This window comes from Cetorhinus maximus, chromosome 9 (genome assembly GCF_964194155.1).
Source record: "Cetorhinus maximus chromosome 9, sCetMax3.hap1.1, whole genome shotgun sequence".
In the NCBI taxonomy this organism is placed as follows: Eukaryota; Metazoa; Chordata; class Chondrichthyes; order Lamniformes; family Cetorhinidae; genus Cetorhinus; species Cetorhinus maximus.
The window spans coordinates 113703864-113722467 of record NC_135887.1 but is presented as its reverse complement, the minus strand read 5'-3'; the positions used below and the strand labels follow the sequence as shown (position 1 = coordinate 113722467).

The following is an 18604-nucleotide window of genomic DNA, read 5'->3' as shown; positions in this document are numbered from 1 at the left end:
GCACAGTCCTCGGTGACACTGGTCTCAGTCATCTGCAGAAATGAAAGGCGGCATCTATAGTCCTGGATGTCACTAGGTCCCTGCCTGAAACGGCTCGCTGTGGCTCTTGGGCAGCGTGTGTGGGAGCCCCAGTCGCCTCTTCTTCCTGAGGTTGCTGTTCCAGCCTCTGCGCAGCCAGAAGCCACAGTCACTCGCTCCTCTGTTATCTTCACATTCTGTAGGCCATCAGGCATACAGCTAGCTCACCAGGTACTCCTCCTGCAGGATGAAAGAGAGAGACACGTGGTTGGCATGGGTGTACTAAAAACCTGTCCTGGTTAACTGTGAAGGCCCCTTAATGCTTCCTGGAGAGTGCTGGCCACCACTTGGATGGCCAGAGATTAGTGCACTGCATGGCTGCCCTGTTAGCTTGAACCATGGGAGAGACTGCTCTGGAGAACTTGGTGATACTTTGATGCCTTTGTATTGCTTGAGTGGGCAGATAAGCTAGGAGCCTGACCACAATCATATCAATGTGGCTGCCCCTGAACTGTCTCAGTTGCAGAGGAATGGTCACTTTTTACAGGTTTCCCAAATGCATGGTCACTTCCCTTGCCCACCCTATCCCCCCACCCCGATTGCTTGTGCGCTACATTCAATGGCAAGGTTGCACTTGACCCCCCTCACAAGTCACCTCAGAGGCAGGGCGGCACTTGCCCCCACTCCCCCTCACCCTCAAAAGTTGCCTCCGAGGTAGGGCGGCACTTAATCCCGACCCCCCCAGTGCCCCTGAAGCCTGCATGGCAACAGGCAACCCTGGCGAGCTCTGTAGGACATTGCTGTGCATCACCTCCAGATCACCCAAAGTGCAGGCCTCCAAGTGTACGTTGCCTCTGTGCAGTTGTGAAACACATCGGCGTGCTTTCCTGTTAACGTGAACGGATGATCCAGTGGGGCTGCAAGAGCCTGGCGGGATGGCCTGATATTGACGTGCTGATATATTACAATGATGGCCAATGGCGGGAAACGCGACCCGCCATTAGCAGGCTGAGCGGACAATCATGACCTGCTTTCCTGCCGTCATGAAACCAATCACGTCATATTGTCCACTCACGCCACCTATCACGCCCGCCGCCAACATGCCACCCGTAGTGTGGAGTTCCTCCATCAGTCCCACTCCAAAGAGTTGAGCATATAATCCAGGCTGATGCTCCCAGTGAGGGACTATTGCACTGTCAGAGGGGCTACCTTTTGGATGAAATGCCAAACCGAGAACCTGTATATCCTCTCAGGTGGATATAAAAGATCCCATGGCACTATTTTGAAAAAGAGCAGAAGAATTCTCCTTGTTGTCTGGGCTAATATTTATCCTTCAACCAACATCATTAAAAAAGGAATTATTAGTCATTATCACCGCTATTTGTGGGAGCTTGCTCTGTGTAAATTAGTTACTGCATTTCCTATTTTACAACAGGGATGACAGTTCGAAATACTTCATTGGCTTTAAACTGCTTTGGGTCATCCTGTGGTCATGCTTTTTAAATGCAAGTCTTTTGTTCTTTCTTCACATGAGTTTCTAGTACTACTTTCATATGAGGGCAAAGGTTTATAATGGGATTTTTAGTTTGACTATCCATTTAATGGCCTCCTGAGATGCCTTGTAGAGAAATGAGATGCCCCCCACAAGATCTTAGTAAGCAGGTTGATGGGATGTGTTCCATGGTCTGGGACTCATAGCCACAACCACACTTAGGGTCATCCTTCCCCTTCCACTTGTGGAGCAGTTGGCTGAATCACCCCTGCCCTGTGTGGCTGAGCACTTTTCACTGTCTTCAAGGGAGGTTCCAACGAGTCTAATACAAGTCAAACCTTTGAGTTGTGTAATTCATTGTTCAGTGACAGTTTGTGTAGGTCTTTGGGGTCTATGCAAGAAGAATGTTACAGCCAAACCATATCATAAAATTGTTGTTTAATGTGATTCCTCTGTTATTAAAATGCAAAACTGCGCTAATGAAGGCTTTGGAGATTATTGCAATGGCTATTTGATCAATGAATGGTTAACTATGTTCAAGGAATTAGCTGTCACATTTCCTACATCACAATAGTGATTACACTTCACAAGTACTTCATTGGCTGTACAGTGCTTTGGGACATCCTGAGGTTGTTCACAGCTATATATACACGTATGTCTGCCTTTTTACTTTTCCCGTTCCAGAAATAGAAAGAAGTTGCCTGCACTATCAAAGACCAGTCTGCATTCAATGCTGCCCTATTTAACCCAATCCCCAGTGAGTTCCTTTTATCAAAGTTACACATCCAGCCCCTGACATTTCTGTTTCTCTCTGCTGAAGCTACCAGATGAGTAAACTATGGTGGAACACTTGTCATTGGATTAGAATCGGTGGAGGGGGGAGGGGGCGGCGGGATGGTGGAGGGTCTGAAGTGGATGATAAACCGTCTGGACCCCCGGGGAGCCTGAGACCTGGGAACCAGGAGGAAGTTACCTCCAGAATCTCATCTGCATGTTCCAATTCCTTCAATAAGCTGATGGGAATGATGTCACCGTTGGGGGTGAGTAGTTAATACTGGTGAGATGACATCAGGATGTGAGACTGCAATATATAAATTAGGCCTCCTCTCCTGAAGCAGGTGACGTTCCCATTCCTAAAGACAGGTGTGTATAAAGAGTCCGCTTTGACCATTTTACGTCTTTCTGCAAGCACATTTCCCAGGGGACAAGGAAGGTTAAAATCCCTTAAATAATGCCAGTGTAGAATTTTAACTAACCCTGTGGACACTCATCCACTGAGGGAACTATTAATCTTGCACAAATTTGTTTCAATCTTTAAAATATTCAGTTATCTCCCCTTTTTGTGCTCTTCTAACTCTCGACTCTGCTCTCATTCTTGCCCTTCTCAAGATCTTTTAACTCTTCAACTCCACTCTTTGTCTCACCCCTTCTCAAGATTTTTTAACTCCCGACTCTGCTCTCAGTCTCGTCCCTTCTAGCGCTCTTTTGAGTCTCCAACTCCGCTCTCAAACATGGTCGCTAACATTTGGCTATTTAATGAATGCATTCTGTGCACCATCTGCTCTAATATTCACAGCATGAAAACTATGCCAAGCGTTATTACATGTCAAACACTTCTTTTCCCCTTCAACAACTGCTGATACACTATAAAGTTCCAGGTCCATCTAAGATTTGAATATTGTTTCCAAGACTGGGCAGACTCTTTTGGAACTTCCTTCAAAGGCCTGGAAGAAGCATGGCATTGGTCAGGTGATGTTTCACCTCGCCTCTCAACTTCTTTCAGACTTTCTTTCCCTTCCTCTGTCTCTTCCTCTCCATCTGTCACAAGGTCCCTGAACTCTATTTTATCCTTATTCTCTATTTTATTTTATTATTTTTTATTCATTCCACAGCATGTGGGCTTCGCTGGCTGGGCCAGAATTTATTGCCCATCCCTTAAGAAGGTGGTTGTGACAACTGAGTGGCTTGCCAGGCCATTTCAGAGTCAACCACATTGCTGTGGGTCTGGAGTCACATGTAGGCCAGACTAGGTAAGGGGCATTAGTGAACCAGATGGGTTTTTGCAACAATCAACAATGGTTTTACAGTAATCATTAGATTTTTAATTCCAGATTTTTATTGTATTCAGATTTCACCATCTACCACAGTGTGATTCAAACCTGGGTCCCCAGAGCATTACCCTGGGTCTCTGGATCACTAGTCTAGCAACAATACCACTATTGGAGAAAAGTCAGGAGAAGAGTCATGCAAACTCAGAAGGTTAACTCTGTTTCTCTCTCCGCTGAGTTTTTCCAGCATTTTCTGCTTTCCTTTCAATATTGATGCCGTCCCATGCTGTGGGTCTGGGATTTTCACAAGTGAAGGTGATTGAATCAATTAACTGTGTTGAGCAGGGAATGCTTGGGAGGAAGATCAGAGACCTTAGGATTATACAATCTTACAGCACAGAAGACAGCCATTCAGCCCAACATGCTCTTTGAAAAAAACTATGCGACTTAGTCCCACAACATGGCAACAGGAACAGGCTGAGATGGTCAACAACCCCCCAGATGGTTATGGTTCTCTATTACTTGGAGCAGTGGAAGAACGTTGTAGGTCACAGTAAGTCTCGGCTGAGCAGCAGTGGTGTGTAGAGGGACGAATACTCCGCCATTTGTTTGATTACCTTTGTGGATCAGGAAGGATTTATACCTCACCATTAGGAGATTAAATAGGTGAGGTTATATTTGTAACAGGCAGATCATTTATAGTTTGTGCAGAGAACATGCTCATGGGCCTTGTATTCTTTCCCTGTTCTGCACCAATCTAATTATGTGACGTCTCTGCTTCCATATCATGTGGCCTGCTTGTAGGTTTGGATATCATTATCACTTTTGTCTCAGTAAACTAGATTTATTTTACTCGCTTTGAATCGGTATTCCATCAAACTTGGTAATGAAAAGGTATGAAACCAGATATTCCGCATAATTAGATCAGTTTAGGTAAGATTCCATCCTCAGAGTATAAGTGAGCCAAGTAGGTTTGCTAGAGCAAAAGTATTGTAATGATGTAGGTATGAGAATCTTTCACAGCTTGTTTCCTCAAAGATTAGTCAGTAACAGCATTAAGTTCATGTGCTTTCACAGATTGGCCTAGGAATGAGCAAATCTTGAACAAATTGGGGCTCTCAAACCTGTGACGTACTCCATCCCAACTTGGAAATGAATCATTGTTCCCTCATCAGTCAAAATTCTGGAGCTGCCTACCTAACAGCACTGTGGGTGTACCTATTGCAGGAGTGCAAGAAGGTTCAAGCAGCTCAACACCACCACTTTCTCAAGGGCAATTACAGATGGGCAGTAAATGCTGACCTTGCCAGTGATACCCACATTCAAAAATAAACAAATAACCTTCCTAGATGGGTTTACTGCCTCAGGATAATCTACAAGGAGAGTGCAGAAATTAATTGAATATACGATCAACCATCCCTTTTGGACAATTACTTGTTTTTACAGGATGTTAAAGAAAGAACTTGCATTTATATTGCACCCTTCACAATCCTGAAAGCATTTTTTAGCCAATGATTTACTCTTTTTTACCTCTACACTTGACTATTCCAATGCACTCCTGCTGGCCTCCCTCTTTCTACACTCCTCAAATTTGTGAAGTTTGTTACCCATGTTCTAATTCACACCAAGTCCTGCTCACCCGTTTCCCATTGTGTCAACTATCTACATTGGTGAAGAAATGCTTTGATCATAAAATTCTCACCCTTGTTTTCAAATCTCTCCACACCTCATGCCTTATCTCTCTAGTCTCCTCCTGTGCCACAACCCACTAAGATCTCTGCACTCATTGAATTCTGGCATCTTGAGCACCCTCACTTTTCATCACTCCACCATTGGTGGCTGTGCCTTCAGCTAAGCTCTGGAGTTCCCTCCATAAACCACTCTTCCCCTAAACCTCTCTCTCCTCCTTTCAAATGCTTCTTAAAACCTATCTCCTTGACCAAGCTTCTGGTCACTTACCTTAATATCTACTTGTACAACTTAGTGTCAAATTCTATTATATAATGCTTGTGTAATGGGACTTTTTCTTACATTAAAGGTGCTATATAAATTCCAGTTGTTATTGTCTTGAAATGCTTTTTATTGTAATGCAAGAAAACGCGGCAGCCAATTTGCACGCAGCAAGGTCCCACAAACTACAGTGCAAAAAATGACCAGATGATCATTTTTTGTGATGTTGATTGAGGGATAAATATTGGCCAGGACATCAGGACCCCTGTTACTCTTGGAAATAGTGCTTTCAGATCTTTCATGTCCACCAAGAGGACAGACAGGGACTCAGTTTAGTGTCTTCTCCAAGAGGCAAGACCGAACTTCATCTTGGGTAGTAATGCAAAATGGACAATAATGAATTGACACCAATTTCACATGCCACCTGATTTTATTGTCCATAAATGACAGGAAACATTTGTCTTTTGCAACAAGCTATCATTCTAATTTTCATAGTGTTCATTGAGAACCATGAGGATATTATTAGACCAATTACAATTGAGCTTTTGTAGCCTCCTACAACTTTTTGGCAGCAGCTGAAAAGCTGTCAATAGAATGCAAAAAAAAAAGGACAAAGTAAATAATCTATGAGGGACCAAGAGATTTTGTGACCCTCCCGAGGAAAAAAATAAAATTCAGGGTATGCTGAAATATGATCAATTTGAGAGAAATAACATCAGTTGCTGCAGCATCACTTCTAAATATCATAAATGAGGTGAGATTGTTTTCATAAGATGTCCCAGACAGATAATTGATGAGGTGGAAAGACTGCCTCGATTTTCTACCTGCCATATTGTAGCTTATTGCTTCCACTGTAATTTGATTGATGCAATTCAAGTGGCTCATTTACATACCCTTTTGCCAATGATTGGACAAAGATCAATGAAAATGCATGTAAATACAGGAAGATGTGATTTCTGAGATTTGATAGAGATGTTTGGCTGTATGATGACTCCTGAGTGATGCAGGAATTGGACACTTCATAGAAAATAATATGAGACAAGGAGTTGGGTGTGCATTTCTAAATATCCATTAAATGCAATCCAGCGCTGTTCAATTTTGTTTTTAATATTTTTAGGAAAATGTGGACCTTGGAGACCTGATGTTTTCACTGTGTTATCTCCCCACTGCTGGCCGGCTCACTATCACTGTCATCAAGGCTCGCAATCTTAAGGCCATGGATATAACCGGAGCTTCAGGTAAGAATACCACCATTTGAGAACACTGAATATTGAAAACAGCCCATTAAAACAGCAACTTGTCTTTATATAGCATCTTTAACATAGTAAAATGACCCAGTGCACTTCACAGGAGAGTTATCAGGCAACAGTTGACAGCAAGCCATGCAAGCAGATATTAAGATGGAAAAGGGATAGATTTTAAGGAGTGTCTTAAAGGCTAACAGAAATGTGGCGAGGTTGATGGGGAGAACTCTGGACCTTAGGGTCCAGGCAGCTGAAGGCTTGGCCACCAATGGTGAAGCGACTAAAATTAGGGATGCTCTGAAGGCCAGAATTTGAGGGGTGCGAGATTTCAGATGGTTGTAGAGCGGAGGAGATTACAGAGATAGGGAGGGGCAAAGCCATGGAGGGGCTTGAAAGCAATGCTGAGAACTGTAAAATCAAGGTGTAGCTGGACTGTGAGCCAATGTCAGGCAGCATGCCTAAGGGTGATGGGTGAGTGGAACTTAGTGCAAGTTTAGATACTGGCAGCAGAGTTTTGGATGAGTTTAAATTTATGGCAGGTGAAAGATGGGAGGCTAGTCAGGAGTGCATTGGAGTAGTCAAGTGTAGAGGTACCAAAGGCATGAATGAGGGTTTCAGCAGCAGATGAGCTGAGGCAGAGATGGTTGGTGTTGCAGAGGTGGGAGCAGGTGGCCTTGTTCACTATCTTATTGCTCCAACAGATCCATATGTGAAGATCTCTCTGATGTGCGATGGAAGGAGGTTGAAGAAGAGGAAAACATCAACAAAGAGAAATACATTAAATCCTGCGTACAATGAAGCCATAGTCTTTGATGTTCCCCCTGAAAATATTGACCAAGTGAGCTTGTTAATAGCTGTCATGGATTACGATCGGTGAGATACCTGTTTAAAAATATAGTATCAATAACTGATTTTTACAACAACAGAAAAACTGCCAAACAGAAAATACATAAGGTCAGTCAGCATCTGAAAGGAGAAAACAAGTTGAGGTCTTGGGTTTAAATCCTTTGTCAGGACTGAAAACTGAAACTGTACACAAAATAAATTTTTTGTTTTTCAGTTCTTGGTTCTGATGAAGAAGAGTCTTTGCCCTTTTCTCATTATTAGTGTCAATAGATCTGATGTGTATTTCCAACATTTTTTAACGTCCATTAATTGCAAATAATTACGGATACAATTCGACAAAGAAAGACACAAGAATTTGTGTTTTCCCTTTGTCAAATTATGCAAATGACAAAGGAGCAAATCCACTTTGGTGATCACTGAAGGATCAGGCAATTAAAAAAAGGAAGCTAGCCCTGTCCATTCTGGACACAGCTTCGCTGACTGATCCATTCCCAACCTTCCTATCCAACTGGAAACCTGGATAAAGGTCAGCCATTTAGGACTGAGATGAGGCTGGACTTCTTCACCCGACTCTTTGGAGTTCTCTACCCAGAGAGTTGTGGGTGCTCAGTCATTGGATATATTCAAGAATGAGAGCAATAGATATTTACACTCTTTGGGGAATCAAGGCATTGTGCTGTGGCCCAAGATCGACCATGATCTTATTGAATGGAGGAACAGGTTCAAGGGGTTGTATGACTTCCTCGTGCACTCATTTCCTATGTTGTTATGATTTCCCTCTTCAGTGCCTTACACTAAAAGCTTTATTTTTGTTTTATTTATTCTTCCATGGGATCTATGGCTGGGCCAGCACTTATTGCTCATAATTAACCTTGAGAAGGTGATGGTGAGCCTCATTCTTGAACGCTGCAGTCCTTGTGGTGTAGGTACATCCACAGTGCTGTTAGGAAGGGAGTTGCAGGATTTTGACCCAGCGACGGTGAAGGAATAGCGATATAGTTCCAATTCAGGATTGTTAGCTGGATCCACATCAGTTGATGAAGTTAAACCTAAGACAAACAGCTTTCCTTGTTGGAGAGAGTTTATTGGCTTCACTACTCCAACACATCAGTGTCCCAGCTATTCCCATTTATAGGTGCACAAATATCCATCACCTGTTTAACAATGTAATTGTCATTGAACCTTAACAATTTGACAAGGATGGTGTGTGGCTTGAAGGGGAACTTGCAGGTGGTGGTGTTCACATGCATCTCTGCCCTTGTTCTTCTGGTAGAGGCCACGAGTTTAGAAGATACTGTTGAAGGAGACTTGATGAGTTGCAGCAGTGCATCTTGTAGATGGTACACTCAACTGCCAGTGTGTGTCAGTAGTGGAGGGAGTGAATATTTAAGGTGGTGGATTGGGTGCCAATCAAGCGGGCAGCTTTGTCCTGGATGGTGTTGAGCTTCTTGAGTGTTGTTGGATCTGTACTCATCCAGGCAATTGGAGAGTATTCCATCACTCCTGACTTGTGCCTTGTCAATGGTGAACAGGCTTTAGGGAGTCAGGAGGAGAGTCACTTGCAGCAAAATTCCCGGCCTCTGACCTGCTCTTGTAGCCACAGCATTTATATGACTGGTCTAATTCAGTTTCTGGTCAATGGTAACCCCCAGGATGTTGATTGTGGGGGATTCATGGATGGTAATGCCATTGAATGTCGAGGGGAAGTGATTTGATTCTCTCTTGTTGGAGATGGTCATTGCCTGGCACTTGTGTGGCATAATGTTACTTGCTACTTATCAGCCCAAGCCTGAATGCTATCCAGGTCTTGCAACATATGTCAGAGATCAAGCACTTTATAGGAATTTGGCACATATTGTACCACCAATGGGTGGCAAATCTGTTGGTGGGCCTCGTTATTTTTACCTTTGCATGAAATGTGACTGAAGAATGATACGAGTCCAAACTATAAGCCCTGCTTACTACTTTCAACCTTCTGATATAAGCCTGGAAACATTTTCTAGCTTTTGAGGCTGAAGTTGTATCTAAAATATCCCACAGAGTAACTATGGCCCCTGGATGTATATTTATGATTCTAGTGAGGTTTCCTGAGAAACAGATTCACAGAAAGTTGGTTTCTAGCCTGAGAGCCGAAATTATCCTGAAACGAGCTTAAATGTGTCCCTCGTGGAGGATTTCAACATGTTAAAAACCTTTGAAAATATGTAAAAACCTTTCTAACTTTCCCAACAATATTGAACCCAGACCAACCCTAGTCATGTGAATTGGGTGTTTTCAGATCTTCTGTATTTTCTGCAAAAGTCTGAGGCTGGTGAAATCTCACCTATTTGCCTGTGTCTGCAGCAATCAACATTTCCCACTGAGACATGCAGGTGTCTTCTATCTCTGTCCCGGTCTAGCCAAGCCCTCACAGGTATCTGGGACTGGCATTGCCATCCTGAAAATTAAACAGCCCCTATCCTGAACAACATAAAAGGTACCAGACAACAGTCTATTCATTCCTCATTTCAAGTTCCTCTTCGTTGGCTTATTTAAGGCCCAGGCTGGGATGCATGCCAATGATAATATACCCAGGATTAATTAAAAGTACCGCCCTCAAACTGTTACTTTCAAGAGGATTGAGTTTAATTCTACAAATACTATGGAGAAATGAAAATTAACAGACTACGGAAAAGATAGACTATTTTGTAATGATACCAGTTGTTCATTTTGAAGCCACCTTTTCCTTTTCCTCCCTTTGTAAATCCAACTAAGGTGTAACTCCATTCAGTGGATGAAAAAGGCTCAACTGACAAATATGGCTAATGATGTTGAATGCTGTTCCTCGATTGAGCCACCAGGAGGCATACGCTTGCCCTGTTTGGGTGCCCTGCTCCCAAACAATCACCCTACCCCCAACATCCCCTCCACCTTCACACCCTCTCACCTCCAATAATTTGACCTCATCTGGGAAAATGCCCACCTCCTGGAGAAAGCCCCAGTGTGGATGGGAGCCGGTCTGGGGCTCAAGTCTCCAAATTCGTCCAACATTCTTAACCTAACAATTGTTCTATCATGCACCTCTTCTAAGGCCAGGTTTTAGTTCTGTGCATGCAGATTGGTTTTGAAAGAGTTAAAATCAGGCTCTTAGAGCACATTTACATGACAACCCTGGAGCTGATGCAAAATTACCTTTCTTCACACTGATGCCAAAGTTAAGAATTTGCCTTCCCAGTTGTAAAGTTTCACAAAGTGGGAGCACATTGTTGGAATTCAAAAATTCAAAAATGTCCTGTTTTGTAGAATCCAACGATCTCCATGTCCACTTTCCCAAAATGTAGCCCTTCTCCTGGAGCACAAATTGGTGATATCTACCCAGAGCCTAAGTGCTAGAGTCAGGGTCTGGAGTGATAATGGGCCAAAACAAGGGTGAAACTTGATGCTTCACTCTGGAATCAGTTGCAGCCTCAACTCAAAAACCAGTAGGTAGGATAGCCTAGTCATTTCATGGTAGTGGGCAAGGAGGCCTGAGGTCATGAGTTCAAAACCCACTGTCGGTCCTTGTGAAATTGTACTCAAAGACAATTTGTCACCTGGTATCAGAAGATGATCATGAAAACTGCTAGATTGCAATTTTTAAACAAAAAATGTTTTAGGGAAGGGATCGTACACTCTTGATCAGGTCTGGCCTACACTTGACTCAAGCCTGGTAATTGGATTCTCAATGACCTTAGGCCTCCCATTGATGAGCAACAAAACTAGCTCATCCTCACATCTCCAAACAAAATGGGAAGAAAGAGCTCACGCAAATTTCCTGTTGATGTAAATGAGAAAAAGCTTCATATAAGCTTAGTGACATTTCCAGTTCTTAAACTTTATGTCTCCTAGTCTTTCTGAGTTGTTCATTCGAGATGTGTTTATTGTTTTAACTTTTTAAGGAAAATTATTATGGCAAATTTTTCACAGTGTAGGTCACAACGAGGTCATCGGTGTGTGTCGTGTGGGGAATGATGCAGAGAGGCTGGGGCGTGATCATTGGAATGAGATGCTCAGCTACCCACGCAAACCTATAGCACATTGGCATCAGCTGGCAGAGGTAAGCAACTAATGATGTATTCACTAACCCACAAAGAGTTTATAATGATGTGACAGAATCGTTCAAGGCAGCTGCCTGCGTATGTGGAACACACTGGATTGTGCTATGCAACCTTAGGAGTGAGATAGTTTAGGGTGGAAATTGGACCTTGTTGCACTTGTTTTGAATATAAAATGGGCACAACAAGACCAAATCTCAGAGGAACCCCACTCTGCACCCCAAACACACCTGATAAACAGCTGACCCAAAATTGGGGCAGGTTATTTTTCAGGTGACTGCCTAAATTCGCCTCTATTAAATCTCTTCTTAACTTTCTCTGCTCTTGAGAACAATCCCAACATCTCCAGACTCTCCACATAGCTGAAGTCCCTCATTCCTGGTACCATCCTAGTAAGTCTCCTCTGCGGCCTCTCCAAAGAGGGAGACGAATATTTCAGAGCCGCTTTGCTCGTTTACTCACTTCAAACTTCCTATTTGAATTTAGAGATAAGAAGCCAGGAGCTATTCTTCTGTGAATTTCAATTCAATGCAATTAATTATGGATGATTCTTAGAACGTCTGCCATGTATTATGGAACTGACCTTTCCTCCTGTGCCTCTGGAGTTGTAACTTATTCACTTTCTGCTGGCGCTGCACTTATAAACCTTGCCTTGAATATGGAGTCAGGACTTAACTGAAACCAGAATAAAGAGGAATGGGACCTCCCCTAGTCTGATGAAGCCTTGCTGTGCTCCATTCCTGCATTGATTTGAGCCTTCACACCCATTTCATGCTCCATGTTTGGCACTCTATTTTGTTTTCTAACTTTTGTGTACTGATGAGTGATCTCTTTAAACAAAAGTAATGCATTATTCACAACCATATTAAACCACCCTAACTGGTCTGTAAAATAGAGAATTTGCCATACAACATCTAATGAAGCAATAACTGAAGCAATTTGAGCTAAATTAATTTTATTCTAGAAGATCAAATTCCATGTATTATTGAAATAAAAGGTGTAATAACATTGATAGTGACTTTACTGTGTGGAAATTAGCAAGTTATTGAGATGGATACCCTTTTGTTTTCTGTTTCAGATGGCAATACTTCTCAAATAACTTATATATTTTCTACTTTTTCACTGCAACATAGCTTTTCCGAAGTGGTTTTTATTTTTTCTAAATTCCCTTCGCTCCTTCAGGGCCATGAGCAAGTTCAGTGATTGACAATTCCAACATTCAGCTTGTTACAGAACCTAATTTATTATAAAGATATGCAAATAACTAGAGTTCTGGTGCACAGTTCCGGTCTCCATGTTACAAAAATAATATGGAGGCACTGATGAAGGTGCAAAAGAGATTTATAAATAGATGCTAGAACTGAGAGATTAAACCCATCAGGAAAGAGTGATCAGGTCGGGGCTTTTTTCTCTAGAAGACTAGAGGGTGACCTGATAGAGTATTATGAAAGGGTTTGACAGGGATGTGGAGAGTATGTTTTCACTTGTGAAGATGCCAGAGCAAGGGCAATAAGTACAATAGAGTCACTGCTAAATCCGATAGACAATGCAGGAGAAAGTTCTCCACCTAGAGAGTGGGGTGAATGTGGAACTTGGGAACAGTTGCACTGAATAGCATGGATACATTTAAGAGGAAGCTGGATATGGACATGAGGGGAAAAATGGACAGAGGGTTATGGTGATGGGGTGGGGTGAAAAGGGATGGAAGGCGGTTCTTGTGGAGCATGAACATCTGAATGGACCAGTTAGGCCAAATGGCCTCTTTATGTGTTGTAAAATTCTGTGTAAAGGATTGACTTGCTAATATTTGCTGTTGTTAGCTGTGCTCTTGTGCAGCTTTTCTTATAAAGGCCAACTTGTTATGACGCAGCAGATGGTGTGTGCCAGGTGGATCAAATCCATGAGGGAAACTTGATTGTGCTATCACAACAATTTTGCAATTTGTATTTATTTCAGGATGCGTGCCCTGAATTCAGAAGTAATAAGTCCACCAAGACTTTAGAGATTTTTTTAAAACTAAAATTAAAATATTTATGAACAAAAGAAAAGATTTCAAGCACATACATAGGTCTACAAATCACTACTATAATCACTCCTAAACTCCTTAATTAACCAGGCCCCCAGTTACACCCCCTTTAAGGCAATGGTCCAAAAATAGATTTTAGATTTTAAACAGATCCAGTAAATTAACACAATACCCTGGACAGTGGAATTCAAAATGGCTCTCTCCAGTTTTGGTTTCTGTAGACAGCAGGTCTACACAAATACTGGAGGCTTCTGTTAGATTGTACAATGCCTTTCCCTGACACACAGCCTCATTCTTCTTTATATATGTCTCACCCTTTTTAATATGTAAATTCCATTGTTTCCATGTGTCTTTGAACTTTTATCCCCCTTTCTCATAGTATAAATCTTTTCATGTTGCTACTATTCTCATTAACCTCTTTGAAATTCAAATCCCCCTTCATCTATCTAAAAATGCAAATTCCCTTTACACCTTACATGCTAAGACCCCAAACATGTTTACTCATTAGCATATTAAAGACACTTCTACACCTTCTTTTGATAACTTCAACTTACAGTCTGCTTGGCTGCCAAATGTAATTAAACCACACACACACACACACAGAGAGAACAACACAACCCCCATAATTCTACTTTACAATAAACCAGAAAAATACTATGAAAATGATTATACTCTCATGACAAACTAAATTATTGTGGACAACAGAAGCAAACACAGAATGTGTTTGTCTGACTTTCCAGGGAGATCCGTGGATTGTGTAATATAAATCTTTGGTATATAAGAGGCCAATAGAAGGGCAATAGGATTCTGGGTTTTTAACACATTGTATTGAATATGAAACAAGGAAGTGATGTTGAATTTGTATCAGACTTTGACTAGGTGACAGTTGGGGTAATGTGCATGGCTCTCAGTACCTGATTCTAAGATGGATAATTGGGCTATGGTTAGGGGACAGTAATGAGCCATTAGGATGACAGCAAAATTGAGAACTTGTGAAGAGAGGGTTGGATATTGCAGCTTCATTCAGTGGTTCAGTTACTCTCCCCTCTGAGTTACAACATTCTGAATTCAAGTCCCACTCCAGGACTTGAGCACAAAAATCAACTCTGACACTCCAATGCAGCATTGAGGGGATGCTGCACTGTCGGAGGTGCCATTTCAAATGAGCCATTCAACTGATGTACCCTCTGAGGTGGGTGTAAAAAATACCATGGAACTATTTTGAATAATATCAGTGGGGTTATCCCAGGTGTCCTGACCAATATTTGTCCTTCATTCAACATCATTAAAACAGATCTGGTCATTATCTCACTACTGTTTGTGGGAGTTGTTGTGTGCAAATTGGATGCCATGTTTCCTACATTACAATAGTAACTACACTTTAAAAATAATTAACTGACTGTAAAATGCTTTAAGATGCCTGGTAGTCATTAAAAGTGCTATATAAACACAAGGCTTTCTTTGTTTTCATTTTACTGGAAGATTTCAAAATTATGAAGACTTTGAGAGAGCAGCTGGTGAATTATTGGTCCCACTGGTTGGTGGATTAGTAACAATTAGTACCATGTAAAAGAGTCCTTCAGCAGCTCCTTCCAAATCTGCGACCTTTACCAACTAGAAGAAAAAGGGCAGCAGACACATGGGAACGCCACCTGCGAGTTTCCCTCCAAGTCACACATACAAGTCCTGACTTGGAATTATATCACCATTCCTTCATTGTCCCTGGGTCAAAATCCTGGAACTCCCTCCCTAACAACACTGTGGCTGTACCCGTGGACTGCAGCAGTTCAAGAAGGTAGCTCACTACCACCTTCTCATGGGCAATTAGCGATGGGCAATAAATGCTGGTGATACCCACATTCTAACAACAAATTTTTAAAAATGCAAGGGGGCAGAGTCTATGATTTACTGGTATCAGTCGTATAATAGAGGGATGTTAGAACACTTGTTTTTTTCACACAGAACATGGAATGCTTTACTGTCCATTAAGGAAAAGACAGCAGACCTGAATTAGCTGGGAAAGTAACAATATTTAAAGACATTTGCTGTCATTAATGTGTGAATCGCCCAGCAATTTTTAACGAGGAAGGAATAGGCCATGCATTGTGAATCACCAAGTTACTGGACGATTTATATCACTCTGCCATTAGCCTTCCAGAAATAGCAGCCCGCCTTCAACCTCCCTACAAGTTGATGCATTTGTCCTTGTCCATTAAACTCACCACAGAAAGTTAAGGCTGGTACGTCAAAGTGTAAAGACCCTTTAAATGAGGAGGTTTGTATTCTCCAGCCAAGTAGCAGAACAATGTAAACTGTGGAGCTTCCCCCACAGGTAGTAAATTGTTAGAGATTTTTTAAATTTAAAACGATTTTCTTACTTTTTCCTTTCTGCCTTTTTTTTCTCTCACTTAATGCAATCTTTTTTATCCTTCTCTTTATTTCTCCTTCTGGACCTGTTCTGACTCTAACTCACTCATTTCCTTCTCTGTCATTCCTCGATCTCTTCCTTTCTCACTCTTTAAATCTCATTTGTTAAGAGGATAGACTGTTGGCCCTGTCATGCACTGAGGTCACAAATTCCGCATTGCCCTCGCTGCCCTGTTATCAGCTCACACTCCCAGCAAGTTACAGGGCAAAAGAATTTTGAGCTGAAAAAGTCAAACTACCTGGATACTCTGTGAGTTGCCCCACAACAGCAATTCCATGCCATTAATTAAATTAAAAGGGAATTGTATAGTATTAGAAAAGGAATATAAGAGATTACTGAGATAGGACTGGTAAGTAAGATTGGAGTAGATAACTCGATCCGTGGGGCTAGCAGCAGCACAGAGATGATGGACAGCATGGCCTCCTTCTGTGCTATAATTTCTATGATTTTTCCTATTTTAATGGAAGCGTTAATCAATAAACAAGTTAACAACTGCTTTAAAATGGCAGACAAGCATATGAGTTGAACAGTGATAATGCATTAAAAGGCCCCTGTTGTGTTCCTGTGTGTTTGACCATCTGCGTGTCTACTTTTTGACTATCTGAGTTTAACAAATGCCTGAACGAAGCCAGTATACTTTGTCCAGAAGTTTAAGTACTGAACTAAATAATTTGTTATCCAGATTCCAGTTAAGTTTCATCTCCACTGAACTTGTCAATCCTGATAAACTGAGTGAAGGACTAGAGGTATCTCCTCTGATCATTTCAATGGATGCTAAATAATGCTCTCCACAAATTGTGATGTGCTATATAGCAAACAGCTTAGAATCATAGGCCAGGATTTTCGTGGGCAGGACTAGAAGTTCCTGCCCGAAATCAATGAATCTTTGGCGGGTCCATCAAATTTTCCATCCTGCTCGCGACAATTCCTGCCATGGGCGGGACTGGAAAATCTCAGCCATAGCCTCTTACAGCACATTCAGTCTATCATGCTTGCTAAAGAGTTATCCAATTAGTCCCAGTACCCTGTATTCTCCATAGTCCTGCAAATTTTTACTTTTCAAGTATTTATCCAATTCTTTTTCGAAAGCTTCCATACCACTCTTCCAGGCAGTGCATTCCAGATCATTACAACTCACAGTAAAAAAAAAAAATTCCTCATCTTGCCTCTGGTTCCCTTGCCAATTACATTACTCTGTGTCCTATGGCTGTTCATGCTCCTACCAGTGGAAACTTGAATTGTGTAGAGTTTGAATACTATCCACTGATGAAAATCATAAAATATACACATATTTTCAATTACTTCAATAATGATATCAATTGCAAGCAAAATGATTTTCAGTGGAGATGATTGGTTCCCCAATGAGTTAACAAAGCTCATTGAATTATGGGGTCAGTTCCAATCCAGATGGCATGAATATATTGGTAGCTGTGAATGTTCGAATGTGTGATGTGTTCAATTAGGTGCCTCCTAGATCTTTGGCTTCGTAAAATTTGCTCAATGTCAACAGAATCTGCACTAATTAGGCAATCTGGCCTCAGGCCTCTCAGGAAATATTAGTCATGAAAGAACACAAGAAATAGGAGCAGGAGTAGATCATACGGTCCCTCAAGCCAGCTCCACCATTCAATAGGATCATGGCTGAACTTTTACCTCAACTCCACTTTCCTCCCTGATTCCCATATCCCTTGATTCCCTTAGTGCCCAAAGATCGATGATCTCAGTATTGAATGAACTGAGCATTCACAGCTCTCTAGGGTAGAGAATTCCTCTGAATTAAGAAATTTCTCTTCATTTCTGTCCTAAGTGGCCGACCCCTTATCCTGAAACTATGCCCCTTAGTTCTAGATTCACCAGCCAGGGGAAATGACCTCTCAGCATTTAACTTGGCATGACCTCTTAGAATTTTATATGTTTCAGTGAGATTGCTTCTCATTCTTGTAAACATGGAAGAATATAAGACCATTCTATTTAATCTCTCCTCATAGAACAGCCTTCTCATTCCAAGGGCCAATCTTATATTGCAATTTCAAGATGTTGTCAGTGTGATTTGGAAGGACCCTCTGACCAATGTTGTGCTTGACTTGTAAGTGTGTCTCACTGTTCCAAGGTAGTGAAAGGTGTTCCAATTGGAGCATTAATATCACTTTTTGAGTACACATCACATCCTGGCTTATGGATTCTCAGTGATTCCCGATTTTGCCAATTTTAACTCATTTCATCTAAAGTTAAAGTATAAAACACCTCAGACCGAAATGGCAGATTAAGAAAACACTTTCAAGACCTTCATTGAGTAAATGGTGCACTAGTTGGACATTTGTGAAATTTGAACAGATTACCACATCCAAATTAAATTTGGGGTGATTTTGATCCATTTGAAGACACCAGGCTTTTGGCTTATTTGAAATAATTTTTAATGGTTTAACTCTTGATATATTTCCTAAGAAGGAGAGCAGCAATTTCTTGGGGAGATCAACTT

The 18604-nt window shown here is 41.7% G+C and overlaps 1 protein-coding gene across 1 annotated transcript in view; it reads left to right on the top strand.

Moving 5' to 3' along the window:
* Positions 1-18604, top strand: part of syt9b (synaptotagmin IXb) — a 119529-nt gene that overhangs the window by 88860 nt on the left and 12065 nt on the right. The window contains exons 4-6 of the mRNA XM_078547884.1: positions 6626-6746; positions 7454-7625; positions 11544-11673. Of these exons, the coding sequence (XP_078404010.1) occupies positions 6626-6746; positions 7454-7625; positions 11544-11673 (423 nt within the window). The remainder of the gene's footprint in view (positions 1-6625; positions 6747-7453; positions 7626-11543; positions 11674-18604) is intronic.